Source organism: Protopterus annectens, chromosome 8.part0 (genome assembly GCF_019279795.1).
Source record: "Protopterus annectens isolate FY-2018-M chromosome 8.part0, PAN1.0, whole genome shotgun sequence".
NCBI lineage: Eukaryota > Metazoa > Chordata > Ceratodontiformes > Protopteridae > Protopterus > Protopterus annectens.
The window spans coordinates 183,298,714-183,313,704 of NC_056741.1; the positions used below are offsets into that span (position 1 = coordinate 183,298,714).

The 14,991-nt window shown below is 36.1% G+C and overlaps 1 protein-coding gene across 1 annotated transcript in view; it reads left to right on the forward strand.

Annotated features, from left to right (window-relative positions):
- LOC122808181 (scavenger receptor cysteine-rich type 1 protein M130-like) overlaps positions 1-14,991 on the forward strand; it is a gene marked incomplete at its 5' end in the record, with an annotated part of 311,963 nt that overhangs the window by 173,430 nt on the left and 123,542 nt on the right. The window contains one exon of the mRNA XM_044079149.1: positions 1,413-1,727. Coding sequence (XP_043935084.1) covers positions 1,413-1,727 — 315 coding nt within the window. The remainder of the gene's footprint in view (positions 1-1,412; positions 1,728-14,991) is intronic.

Consider the following 14,991-nt stretch of genomic DNA (forward strand, 5'->3'; position numbering starts at 1 on the left):
AAAAAAAATTTAGAAAAGCAATTGTTAATATTTATTGTGCTTCTATCTGAACAATATGGCTTACATTTAAATGTGCAGCCAAGTCTTTATGTTGACCATATATACGTTTTATGTTGTACTATTTACATATAAGCTACATGTGAATCCACCATAAATCCCTAAATTTATCTCATGGTTAAGCTCACAAAACTTCTTATCATACACTCAGCTTAATGACTTCTTGTACCTAATGACTTAATTTTGTCTGGAATAGATTTAAAATAGTTTCCACCATATACCATTTTGCTTTCAGATTTCTGCATAAAAAATAAACCCTCTAAAGCACCAAAACTGATTTTAGATCTTATCAGAAATTTTTGCTCTGACAGTCTATTTGGAACGTTGGTAAAATGTTCTGGAAGTATTTCTTACTAGATGTTGAAACCCATGAATCCTACAAATGTGATTAGTTTTAAAGTAGAATCATGCATGGTACTATAAAAGTGCAACTATGTGTGTTGATTAAGAAATTTTGGATTTAATTTGTATTCTTTTCTGTCAATTTCCATTTTTTAGCATTTGTATACATTTTTTTTCTATTTAAGTTTCATGTGCATGCTTGCTAATTAGGGTAGATAGTTTTAATTGGTGCAAATTGCTCAGAAATGTCACTTGATTGTATCATTTTAACAAAAAACCTAACCAAACATTTTCTAAAACTTTGTGAAAATGATAATTGCAAAAAAAAACAAAAAAAAAAAAAAACTTGTGAGCCTGACACCTTCTTTAATTTATATTTGAATTAAAAATCTATAATGAAAGGTCCCATGCTGTCTTATTCTATTAGTCTTCTAAAACTGCAAACTCAAAGTTTGTACTATACCTTTATCACAATAACATTCTGATTTTAACCTTAATTCAATAGGTATTCACAGACTAAACATTCTGTCTTCAGAACTGTGTTTAATATTGCCCCATTATACTATGTCAAGAATTGTCTTCTGAGGAAGGTTGGATGCCGGGCTGGCAACTCGACACTTTAAAACTCCACTGTAAATTGTTCTGCAGACCATTGTTCCACTATAGTGACCTCTAAAAGGAAAAAAACAAAAAGAAAAGAAGATATTTTGTCAAAAATTCAATATAAAAGACACACACACACACACACACACACACACACACACACACACACACACACACACACACACACACACACACACAGGTATCCCCTTAGTACATATTAAATAGCTATTACCTACCACCTGGTCATAAGTAAACAGCGACAACATATCGAGTTCATTTTTCTTAGTTGACAACAGACTGCATTAATGTGCACAATTAAATCTAATTCTGAGACACTGATTTATAGCTCCAAAAAAGTGAAATTCCATTTTCATGACATAAAATCTGTAAATTGTATTGATTTCTTTCAGGTTCAAAAGGCTACAGACTGGTTAATGGCAGCAATGCATGTTCTGGAAGAGTCGAAATCCAGTACAATAGTGAATGGAGGTCTCTGTGCAGCCTGGAATGGGATATGGCTGATGCCAATGTTCTGTGTAACCAAATGAGCTGTGGTTATGCCGTGAATATCTATACAGAAGACTTTGTGGAAAATGGAACAAATGAGATCAGGAGAGACTATTTTCATTGCAATGGTTCCGAATCGCACCTGAAGTTCTGTCGTTCTCATTCCTTTGGTAACCCAGCATGCACTACTGGTCAAGTCGCATCTGTTATTTGTTCAGGTACATTTATAATATCCATCACCATGCATTTTCATTTAGGGAAGCATTTCAATTCAGGTGAAAATAATAATTTCTGTATCAAAGTAAGATTGTTTAAAACATTTCTAAAAATATAAAAATGACACAAAAAATAAGTTCTTCCTCATTGCACTGATGTATGTTTCTAACACACAACATGTGATTTTCTCAAGTCCGTTGTGACTAAAAGAAATTACAAGTGTTCTTATCTTGTGGTAACCTATTACTGCACATAAGCATGTGTTTAAAAGTATACTGTATCTCATGACTAATGGAAATTACAAGTGTTCTTATCTTGTGGTAACCTATTACATAAGTACATGTTTAAAAGTATACTGTATCTCATGACTAATATAAATTACAAGTGTTTTTATCTTGTGGTAACCTATTACATAAGTATATGTTTAAATGTATACTGTATCTCATGACTAACAGAAATTACAAGTGTTCTTATATTGTGGTAACCTATTACTCACATAAGTATATGTTTAAAAGTATACTGTATCTTATGACTAATAGAAATTACAAGTGTTCATATCTTGTGGTAACCTATTACTGCACATAAGTACATGTTTAAAAGTATACTGTATCTCATGACTAATATAAATTACAAGTGCTCTTATCTTGTGGTAACCTATTACTCACATAAGTATATGTTTAAATGTATACTGTATGTCATGACTAACAGAAATTATAAGTGTTCTTATCTTGTGGTAACCTATTACATAAGTGTATGTTTAAAAGTATACTGTATCTCATGACTAATATAAATTACAAGTGTTCTTATCTTGTGGTAACCTATTACATAAGTGTATGTTTAAAAGTATACTGTATCTCATGACTAATATAAATTACAAGTGTTCTTATCTTGTCCTAATCTATTACTCACATAAGTATATGTTTAAAAGTATACTGTATCTCATGACTAATATAAATTACAAGTGTTCTTATCTTGTGGTAACCTATTACATAAGTGTATGTTTAAAAGTATACTGTATCTCATGACTAATATAAATTACAAGTGTTCTTATCTTGTGGTAACCTATTACATAAGTGTATGTTTAAAGTATACTGTATCTCATGACTAATAGAAATTACAAGTGTTCTTATATTCTGGTAACCTATTACTGCACATAAGTATATGTTTAAGTATACTGTATCTCATGAGTAATGGAAATTACAAGTGTTCTTATCTTGTGGTAACCTATTACATAAGTACATGTTTAAAAGTATACTGTATCTCATGACTAATAGAAATTACAAGTGTTCTTATATTCTGGTAACCTATTACTGCACATAAGCATGTGTTTAAATGTATACTGTATCTCATGACTAATATAAATTACAAGTGTTCTTATCTTGTGGTAACCTATTACATAAGTGTATGTTTAAAAGTATACTGTATCTCATGACTAATAGAAATTACAAGTGTTCTTATATTCTGGTAACCTATTACTGCACATAAGCATGTGTTTAAATGTATACTGTATCTCATGACTAATAGAAATTACAAGTGTTCTTATCTTGTGCTAACCTATTACTCACATAAGTACATGTTTAAAAGTATACTGTATCTCATGACTAATAGAAATTACAAGTGTTCTTATCTTGTGGTAACCTATTACATAAGCATGTGTTTAAATGTATAGTGTATCTCATGACTAATATAAATTACAAGTGTTCTTATCTTGTGGTAACCTATTACTCACATAAGCATGTGTTTAAATGTATACTGTATCTCATGACTAATATAAATTACAAGTGTTCTTATCTTGTGGTAACCTATTACTGCACATCAGCATGTGTTTAAAAGTATACTGTATCTCATGACTAATATAAATTACAAGTGTTCTTATCTTGTGGTAACCTATTACTGCACATAAGCATGTGTTTAAATGTACACTGTATCTCATGACTAATATAAATTACAAGTCTTCTTATCTTGTGGTAACCTATTACTCACATAAGCATGTGTTTAAATGTATACTGTATCTCATGACTAATATAAATTACAAGTGTTCTTATCTTGTGGTAACCTATTACTGCACATAAGCATGTGTTTAAATGTACACTGTATCTCATGACTAATATAAATTACAAGTGTTCTTATCTTGTGGTAACCTATTACTGCACATAAGCATGTGTTTAAATGTATACTGTATGTCATGACTAATATAAATTACAAGTGTTCTTATCTTATGGTAACCTATTACTCACATAAGCATGTGTTTAAATGTATACTGTATCTCATGACTAATATAAATTACAAGTGTTCTTATCTTGTGGTAACCTATTACTCACATAAGCATGTGTTTAAATGTATACTGTATGTCATGACTAATATAAATTACAAGTGTTCTTATCTTGTGGTAACCTATTACTCACATAAGCATGTGTTTAAATGTACACTGTATCTCATGACTAATATAAATTACAAGTGTTCTTATCTTGTGGTAACCTATTACTCACATAAGCATGTGTTTAAATGTATACTGTATCTCATGACTAATATAAATTACAAGTGTTCTTATCTTGTGGTAACCTATTACTCACATAAGCATGTGTTTAAATGTATACTGTATCTCATGACTAATATAAATTACAAGTGTTCTTATCTTGTGGTAACCTATTACTCACATAAGCATGTGTTTAAATGTATACTGTATCTCATGACTAATATAAATTACAAGTGTTCTTATCTTGTGGTAACCTATTACTGCACATAAGCATGTGTTTAAATGTATACTGTATGTCATGACTAATATAAATTACAAGTGTTCTTATCTTGTGGTAACCTATTACTGCACATAAGCGTGTGTTTAAAAGTATACTGTATCTCATGACTAATATAAATTACAAGTGTTCTTATCTTGTGGTAACCTATTACTGCACATAAGCATGTGTTTAAATGTTTACTGTATGTCATTAGTCTTGTAGATAAATATTGAATGAATTGGGAATTTGTATGGTCAATATAAGTGTATCCAGTGATTTCATCCAAGGATTAAAAACTATTACAAGGTGGGGAAGTAATTTCATAATTTACAACATTTTTATGGGGGGAGATTATCAGGTACAACAAATTTGCACATCAACAGTCAAACAACATCAGGATAAACGAGCCATATAAGTATACAATGATACTTCCCAAACCTGTGAATTTGTTATTTGAAAAATGTTTACATGATTTTCATTACATACAGTGAAAGAAGCAACAGAATAAGTAACACAGAACAGTTCATTAATAAAACAGCATATCAATATAATATGCAGTAAAATGAGCAACTCTTTAAAGAACATAACATGCTGTAAATGAAAAGCCCATTTCTTACCTCCTGATTTTACAATTTCAAAGCAAACTTAATAACCTAATTGTGATATGAACTTGCAAATATCACTAACTGCATAAAACAGGACACACACACACACACACACACACACACACACACACACACACACGCGCGTTGTGCACAGTCTTGCATATATGTATTGAAGGTTGTAATTAATATGATAAAGGTGATAACTCGGGACCATTTTCATTTTAGCTTCTGTATGCTACTTCACACAAGCAACAAAATGATTCAGATCGTAAGTTAACACTTAAGAAATTTACTGTTTGTTTTATGTATGCTATCCTAACAGCTATTGACCAATAACTTTCCTTCTGATGGTGTATAAACTATAAACTGGAACTGAGGCTGACAGAGTTTAGTCATTTAGAAAAAAACTGATCATGGCAATAGAACACAAGGGTATGGAAAGAAATTCATATGATACAAAGGATAATTTTTTGTTAATTAAAGTCATAATGGTGAATTGTAAAAATGGAAAGAATCTAAGTATGGCATGAATAGATTGCAAAAAAAGCAATTTCACAGCATCTGGAATTAATGGATAAGTGAGTGCTTACAGATGTATAACATGCACACTACATTGAACAATTATATTGCAGTGACCATGAAACAGTGACAAGGTACTTTCAAGCTAAGACATTGTAAAGGACAAATTATTATCTCATGGATAAAAATTCAAGGGGGGGGTATTCCAGGCTGAATCGTTGTCACTGCTGCTCTTTTGTTTTGCCCCAACACCTTAAGATGTCTACTTAATGGATTAAGTCATGGTTACAATGTGGATCCAGAAAACAACAAAGAGTAAAAGCTTTTCATCTTCTTTTTGCACATGATTTTAAACTACAGAGTTCATCAGAAGAGAAACTGAAAGCACAGTTGTAAAAAGTCAAAACTTTCTCAGATGTTATAAGAATGTCATTTGGTCTTCATAAATGTGCAACAGCGACCTTTAATGAAGTAAAGCTGCAGCACCAAGAAAATATCTGTCAGGGACAGGATTGTGCTGTATAAGAATTTGAGCAGGTGGGACTGTATAATTATTTGAGAGTCGATTAAGCTCTACAATAAAGCATGAACAAATGTGAATAACACTTAGTAAGGAATGTTTTAGAAGACTATTAATACTGAAAGCAGCCCCGTCAGCTAGGAACAAAGTTCAAGCTATAAACTAATTTAGTTTTCTTGTTCTGATCTAATTTTGGATTGATTGACAGGCCCCAAAAGGTCTTTGATCAGTTGGACAGGAAAACAAGAAAAAATGCTTTTATACTTATCAAATGATATATATATAAATCGGGTTTATATCACAAGCTCGAAAGCTAATCATGCCGAACGGCATTACATCGAATATGAAACTGCGAACGCTGACAATAGCGAAGCCACGGAATATCAAATTCTTACCCAGGGCAAGAATTTGGTGGGCCTTTCCACAGCTTTGCTATTTCCTCCCCTGTGGTGCAATCTCGGAGTTAGTATATTTAAGTAGGGGGGTGTGGGGGGCATGGGGGTCAAAGCCCCCCACATTAGACTTAGGTTTTTGGTGTGCCTGTGTTGTGTGTGTGTTTCTTGGAACAGCAAATTTTTTTCCCAGGGAAAAAAATTGCTGTTCTAAGCTTTCGATTATATCACATTTCAAACTTCCAAGTTCGAGCATATGGTGTTTGATATTTTGGAAGTTTGATTATGTGATATAGACCCTAAAAATCAGTGTATAACAAGATTATGTATTCCCCATTCCAAAGGAGGTGTGGGCATCCTCGAAATTGCTTACATGTATAGACTTGCAATCCTAAGACTGCATACATATCTGCTGGCTTCATCAGATCCAAACATAGTGAAAGTTTTAAAACATGAGGAGAAGAAGTCTAACATAACTTCCCTACTTAGTTTAGCGGAAGCATTTTGGTGTCAAGTTGGAATGGAAATCAAATCAGAAGTAGACAAAAAACAGGCAGCAACTAAATGTGATAAAAAAAAAAAAGAATATAAGGAGGAAATAGATGAGAAGGCATAAATATAGTTCCAAGTACAGAAAAGAAGAAGAATTATAAGGAGAGGTAAATTGAAACCAAAAGTTGAAAGGTTAATATTGGCGGTCCAGGATAGTGGACCACATACAGAATGGTTTACAAAGTTCTTTAAACATTTGGGAGAAACAGACAAATGCAGGTTCTGTAAAACAAATCTAAAACAAATCTGAAAGTAGTTGCACAGCTTGTTGCACAGTGCGATACACTAATGACAAATGGCCTGTATACTAAAAGGCATAATAATGTGGCAAGACTATTGGATTTTGGATTTCAGCTTGTGCAACAAAAATGACAGCAATGTGGAATAAGGATATACAGACAAGTCCCATAGTAGTAGAAGCAATGGGTCTCATAAAAAAGAATTTACCATTGTATTTAGATACATATAAATCCATATGAATTCCATAAGGATTTCTGGGCACATTGCAGGTGCTGCGAAGCGCACTTTTGGCTAACATCAAAGATTGAAACAATACTAATTTTACAAACTTTAATCATACATTGACTTAGGAATGGCATCTGTTCCCATAATGGTATTACAAACCCAAACGACTTGAAGAAATTAAACTGTGAATAGTGCAGATCTGATATTGAGTGATATGTGAAAATTAGTGGCTCTATTTTTAACATGCTAGCAAACGTGATATTTTCTTTTCTTCTGAGAACAAAAAATTGCAAGTGTATATCCACTTATGTGCAGTCTGGTAGCTCATGGCTTTTGCTATTTATACAAGAACAGAACAACTGTGAGGGAGTTGAATATATAAAAGTATTAATTTACGCTTTGTTTTCACAAATGTACTGACAATTCACCATGGTGTTTTTATTTACCATACAGAGAAGTCAGTCACTTACATTTTACTTGAAAGTACATATTTCCAAGTAGATATTTGTACTCAGTTCATCAGTTTTTTTGAAAACTGTTGTCTTTTTGGTTTATCATAACTATTATGATCCTTGGTGGGATATTGAAGCAGGCATTATTCCCAGATGACAATTTATGTGTCTTCAGAAATAGTTGTCTTTCCAGCATATTGGGAATTACTGTTTTGTCAGCTTTATACATTAAGCCTTGAACATAACATGTTTTTTTATCATGAAAGACAAAAACAAGACGATGTATTTGCTTATTGAACGTTTTTGCTCACAGTCATTGGCTCAAAAGGTTGCGAATTTTTTTAAAGTGCACTTACACCATCTAGAACCCTATGTCTGCTGGGGAATAGTGCTCTCTAGATCCTCCAAATTATTCAGTTGTTCCTCCACAGTTCCACAGATATTATAGTGCAGTTTTGGTGAATTGGGGTATGTTAAAGGGTGGGCGAAAAAGACAAACAGCACGACAAAGTGCAAAAGTGAATTTTCTCCTTACTCAAGATATTTGTTCATGCCATACTTTGAAGGAAAGGTTAGGAAAAGGGCTCTAAAATATAGACTAGACCACCCAGCACATTATGACTTTTGGGGACCTAGTATATCACTAAACCCCCTGTTTAATTTATTTCCTCCATAGTTATTATATTGCCATCTTGGACAGCATGGAACCATATGGAATTTAGTTAATGTGGCCACATGTACCCATCAATCCAAAGCAAAACATTAAGTAGGAAGAATTTGTTAAGGACGTGTTAAGGAAGTTATTTTTGTGGCAATTTGTTTTAAAAAGAGTACTATACATTGTCTTAGTTGAGAACAGTAAGCCTAGGAATGTCAAAACTGCAAGACAGAAAGTTTTCTTTCATTGATATTTTACTAGATCAGGAGTGCCTAGGTCATGCATCAAATACCTTGCAGCCTGGGAGAAGACAGAGACAGAGGGGAATCTTAAATAAACTTGGAGCAGGTATATTTAGAGATTGGTTTGTTATTGTTTTAGTGTGTTATTGTTTTGGGTATGTGACTTTCTGAAGATTTAGACATTTCAAGTTTAGATAAATCACCTGTCAGCTAAGCAACATCATTGTAAATGTGCTCCAAATTTAAGAAGACAAAATGGTAGATATCAAACCTGTGGGAGGAAACATGCTTTCAAACCAATATACTTGTGAAAAAATAGAAAAACAGATTGTGATTACTGTGTAACCTAACTATAACAGAGTTAAATAAAATGGACAAAATGGATAATAGTAAAATGCTTATTGTGCACCAGAAATTTTCTTAATAAATTTCTCTAGTAACATATTATCTGTGTCTTTGGAGTCAGAATGGGTGATACTATTATGGATAAGCCCAGTGCATTGTTCGATATTATGGAACAAAGATTTGCAGTTTCCTTTGGAATCTGTAGCAACCTTTAGTTCATATTATGCCTTACATTTTCTAATCGTGTTTGTAAGTTACTTGCAAGCATGTTTGAGTTAATATTCGGGTAATAAGATGGCGATTTATTGCCACTTTTCATTATTTTCTTCTTTTGTTATACAGTTTATTAATAAGGGAGTTCCACGAGAGAGTTTTATTCCTGAATTTAGTTATATTTAGTGAAGATGGGTACTGACTTCCTACACAGCTGTTCAGGTGCTCATAAAAGGTAGAGCTGAGCAAGGCAGACCAAAGAGAGAGGTCCATTTGCAAAAGAATTTGGGGAATTTTGCATAGGTCTTCTACAAATTGCAGTAGTTTTGCCTTGGAGAGGATTGCCTCATTTGGTGAATGAGGACTTACATCTAGGCTTGACAGAGAAGATTTGAAGGAGGTGTTGGCCGGAGCTATGAAGTTCCTGGTTGGGGACATAAGGTGAGATGAGGGTTGCCAGTGATGGACAGGCTGCAGGTTGCTGGAGGAGCTGTGGCAGAAGGAGCTGATTATGAAGTTCTAACCAGTTGTGTTTTTGTAAGGAGAGGCAGTGATGTGAGCAGTAGGGGAGATTAGTGTCAAATCTAGCAATTTTGCAATATGTAAGTTCGAGTTTGGTTGACAAGTTTTTTTGGAGGTGAGTGAAGATTGGGGCAGCATAAGGAAGGGTAGGTAGTAGGTAGGCTTGAGCTAGGGACAGTTTAGATTCTTGTGTTAAGAACTTTTTATTTCTGTATAACAGTCTTAGTTTTTGGTGTCTTCTTGATACAGTTATTGATGTAGATGTCAAATTTAAATTCGTCATCTATAAAAATTCCCAGAAGTTTAGGATGAGATTCGACCGTAATAGTGGTGTTGTTTAGAGAAGAGACTGAAAAGGAGTCTTTGAGGTGCTGGAGGGGTTTGTGGAGGAAGAGAAGTAGTTTTGTTTTCTTGGGGTTAATGGAAGTTGGTTAGTTGTGAGCCATCTTTCAACTGAGCAGAGGGTGTCTTGAGTGAGGTAGAGTAGGTGGGGTAGACTGTCAGAGGTCGTGATGATGGTGGAGTCATTGGTGTATTGTATGAGTGTGGAGTGAGGGCAGGATTGGTGGAGATTATTTGTAAAGATGTTAAGTAACAGTGGGCCCAGGATGGAGCCTTGGGGCACACCAGTTTGAACAGGGAGGAAATGTGAAGTTGCAGAGAGCCATTTGACCGACTGAGCTCTATTTGATAGGTAAGAAGAGAACCAGATGAGAGTAGTGGTAGAGAGATTGAAGGAAGAAAGTTTGGATAGAAGGAGGTTATGGGACAAAGTGTCAAAAGCTTTAGGGAGGTCAAGGAAGAGGCGTGACACTAGTTATGATCAAGAGACGTAGCGAAGGAGTGAGTGAAGCATAGTAATGCTGTAGATGTACTATGATGTTGTAAGAAACCGTGTTGTGTTGGGGTGAGGAGGTTTTCCTGAAGGAGTTATTAGATGAGCTGCTTGTGTACACACTTTTCCAGAATCTTAGAAAGAGGGGATAGAATAACAATAGGCCTGAAGTTAGAGGGGTATGTGGAGTTATGTCCATTATGTACGGGTATAATATAGGACGGTTTCCAGATATCAGGGACAAACTTTTCCTGAACTGACCTATTGATAAATATGGAGACTGGATATCCAATAGAGGGGCTGCAAGTCTGAGGTATAGTGGTGGTAGGTTATCAGAAGAGAGGGGAGCAGGGTTTTAGTTTATAGAGTAGAGATTTGATGATGGCTGTGGGCACAGGCTTGACTGGGAAAGGAGTTTTGAGGGAGGGGGTATTAAGGTAAGTATCCTTGTTTGGTTTAATTAGGTTTTGTATGGAGTCTATGAAGAAGGAGTTCAGAAGAGTTGCAGTTTCAAGTGGAGAGCTGTTAGGGGATGGATTAGGAGGAGATGAATTCCCTGGGTGTAAGAGTTTTTTAATGGTACTCCAGAATTTTTGGGGGTTAGAGTGGGGACTTCTTTGGGGGTCAAGATAAAAGGATTTTTTGTCATATCTCAAATGCATATGTGTATATACTCCCTGTGGTTTCCCTTAGTGTCTGAAGGCAGGATAGGCACTAAACCATGGTACAGGGGGGTGCTATCATTGCACTAAAGTTATGTCTCAGTAAATATACAGGTACGAGTGTATTCCATCTAGAACCAGTCTTAATCTTTTTACTGGATTTGAGTCATTTTTTAAAGTTTCTCCAAATATCAAGGAAGTGTACATAATTATTTAAACTTCCATTTGCCATCTGATACAACATTTGTTTGCCAGTTTCAGTGTATATTACTAATGTAGCACATCTTAGTTTGAGTGTTTGTGAGCCATCTTGGAATATTGCTAGTTTCTGTCTTGTGAGAGATTATAATATGCTGCTGGTCTAGTAGCAAGGTGCTGTCTGATCGTTTATTTTCATTTTCTGTTTTTTTTTTTTTTTTTAACATGTGCTGGTTTGCATGCTGCAGCATGCATTGGAACTCTGATGTAGCTATTGCTATTTAGTAGTCACCTGTTTAACTGGATAAACTTAGTGGGTATTTACCCACTGGCCAGCATGTTCAATGAATGTTTCACTATGGGTGAATTGCTGAAATATACACTTTGTTGCTCAAGGCTGCCATCAACTGTTGCTAAGCATTCATGAATATGTTTGCACTTGACCACTATTGGTTTTGCTCTGTGCCCATCAATGTTATTGCACTGAAACTACTTTAGCATAGACACTTTAATGTTGTAATAATTGCTATACTTTCTGTGCTGTTCTCATATGGTGTGTGCATGGCTGCGTTAAACTGCTCTTAGCTTTTCAGAATTAGTTGTACCTTCAGTTCTATACCCTACACCTAACCAAGCTATGAGGTGTTACACCCTACACCTAACCAAGCTATGAGCATATACACCCTACACCTAACCAAGCTATGAGCAGTTACACTCTACACCTAATCAAGCTATGAGCAGTACACCCTACACCTAACCAAGCTATGAATAGTTACACCTTACACCTAACCAAGCTTTGAGTTGTTGCACCCTACACTTAACAAAGCTATGAGCAGTTACACCCTACACCTAACCAGGCTATGAGTAGTTACACCCTACACCTAACCATGCTATGAGCAGTTACACCCTACACCTAATCAAGCTATGAGTTGTTACATCCTACACCTAACCAAGCTATGAGCTGTTACACCCTACACCTAGCCAAGCTATGAGCAGTTACACCCTACACCTAACGAAGCTATGAACATTTACACCCTACACCTAACCAAGCTATGAGCAGTTGCACCCTACACCCAATCATGCTATGAGCAGTCACACCCTACACCCAACCAAGCTATGAGCTGTTACAACTTACATCTAACCAAGCTATGAGCACTTATACCCTACACCTAACCAAGCTATGACTAGAATATCCTGAGCACTTAGACCAAACTAAACCAATGACTAACCTAGACAAAAATATAGTACTTGTTTCTCTCACACAGTGTGGCAACTGCAATATTACCTCAAACAATAAATTTGTACTTATTATGAACAATTTGATATGTCAGAGATGCAAATATGAATACAATCCGGAGGCAGCCATGACACCAAATAAAATGTGCTGTGAACATTGCACACCACCATCCAGATCTCATCAGATATGCATCAAACTGACTTATGCTGAGGACTGACAAAATTTATTACCAATACATCCTAAGATTAAGAAGCCTAGGCCTCTGCAGACATAATCAAAGCAGCACCATGACCACAGATTAAGGGCCATTAGAATGTAGGTGGGAAGACATCTAATACCTCAGACTCCTCGACAATAAAATTGCCAAAAATTCCAAAGACAACCACAAGGCATTCTGTAGCTATGTCAAGAATCTAAATGGCAATGCTCAGACCTGCTCTGAGCTACAACAGAATGGCATTAAATAAACTGATCCCAAGGATATTGCCAATATCCTGGCAGATCGATTCAGTGCCAACTTCACCCCCTCTCACCCCCTAAAGGGCCCATCTCAATACCGGAAGATTGCCAAATTCTGGTAATAACAGCCACACAGTAAAAACTGCCCTCTCTAAAGCTAAGAAATAAGCATCCATGGGACCGACTACATCCCAGGCTGTGTAATACATGAACTACAAAATGAACTGGCACCTCAACTAAGTGTCATGTTTAATCATAGCTTCACCTCAGGCTTCATGCCCACTGAGTGGTGCACAGCTACAGTTATCCCATTCCACAAGGGGGAATCCACCTTGGATCCTGAGAACTACTGCTCCATCAGTCTGATGAGCCTGATCTGCAAGGCCATGGAATGTATTATCATGGAACTTATAAACAAAGACATTGGCAACCTTCAAATAATGGACCCCACCCAGTTTGGGTTCGTGAAGGGCCGATCTTGTCTCCTGAACTTGATTGACTTCTTTGAATCAGTCTCCAGAGCTGCGGACGAGGTTAAGGTGGTTCACACAGCCTATCTGGACCTCGCCAAGGCCATCAACACCATCCCCCACTCTGGAATTATAGATAAACTTACAACGCTGGGCATTAATCCCTACATCACTTGATGGGTTGCCAACTGGCTTACTGACAGAACCCACACTGTAAAAGTAGCCATCTCCAAATCCAGCTCCAGACAAGTGACAAGTGGACTACCTCAGCGTTCAGTCCTGGTACTGGGCTTGTTTGGCATCTATTTCTCTGAAGTACAGGCCAACACTAAAGGACTCTAGCTAACAAAGTTTGCAGATGACTGCAAACTGGAAGCCATTATTGAATCCCCAAATTATGTGGATATTCAACAAAAGGGCCTTACAGAAACAGATGTTTGGTGCCAGAGCCATGGGCTCAAGCTCAATGCCAAGAAATGTATAGTTATCCCCTTTGGGAAAAAAACATGTACCCGTGAATTACCACATAGGTGGCAGTACACTAAACACCAAAAGTGTAATAAGAGACTTAGGGATACAGGTGGACAGTGGTCTCACCTTCGATAACCACATTGCCACAACAGTCAGGAAATCCTTTTATGTGGCACACCTCATAACTAACGGCTTTTTCATCCAGAAAAAAAGGAGGTCATTGTCCCACTGTGCTCATACCTCATTAGACCCATTATAGAATACAACACCCCATTTGGTATGTATCTCTCAAGACATCTGCAACAACTGGAAAGGCTGCAGAAATACCTCATTAAAAAATCACAGGCCTAAAGCAGATGCCCTATGCTGACCATCTAAAAAAACCCCAGCTATACTCTGTTGCATATCGTCTACTCAGAGGCGACCCCTGCTTAACATACAAGGCCGTGTCAAACCTAGAGCTGTTGGACATGCTACACTTAAAGAAATCCCAGTCCCTCAGAGACATACGCTCCAGGGATCTAAACCTTGTCATCACAATGAACAAAACATGCTGGAGGGATAGGTTCCTGACCCACAGACTCCCCAGACTCTGGAATAGACTGCCCATACATGTCAAGCAGAGCACCTCTTTGGCCCTCTTCAAAAGGAACCTTGACGACTGGATGGGGATAGGAAATTCACCCCGGCGATCACGTCAGTCACCCTGCTAGA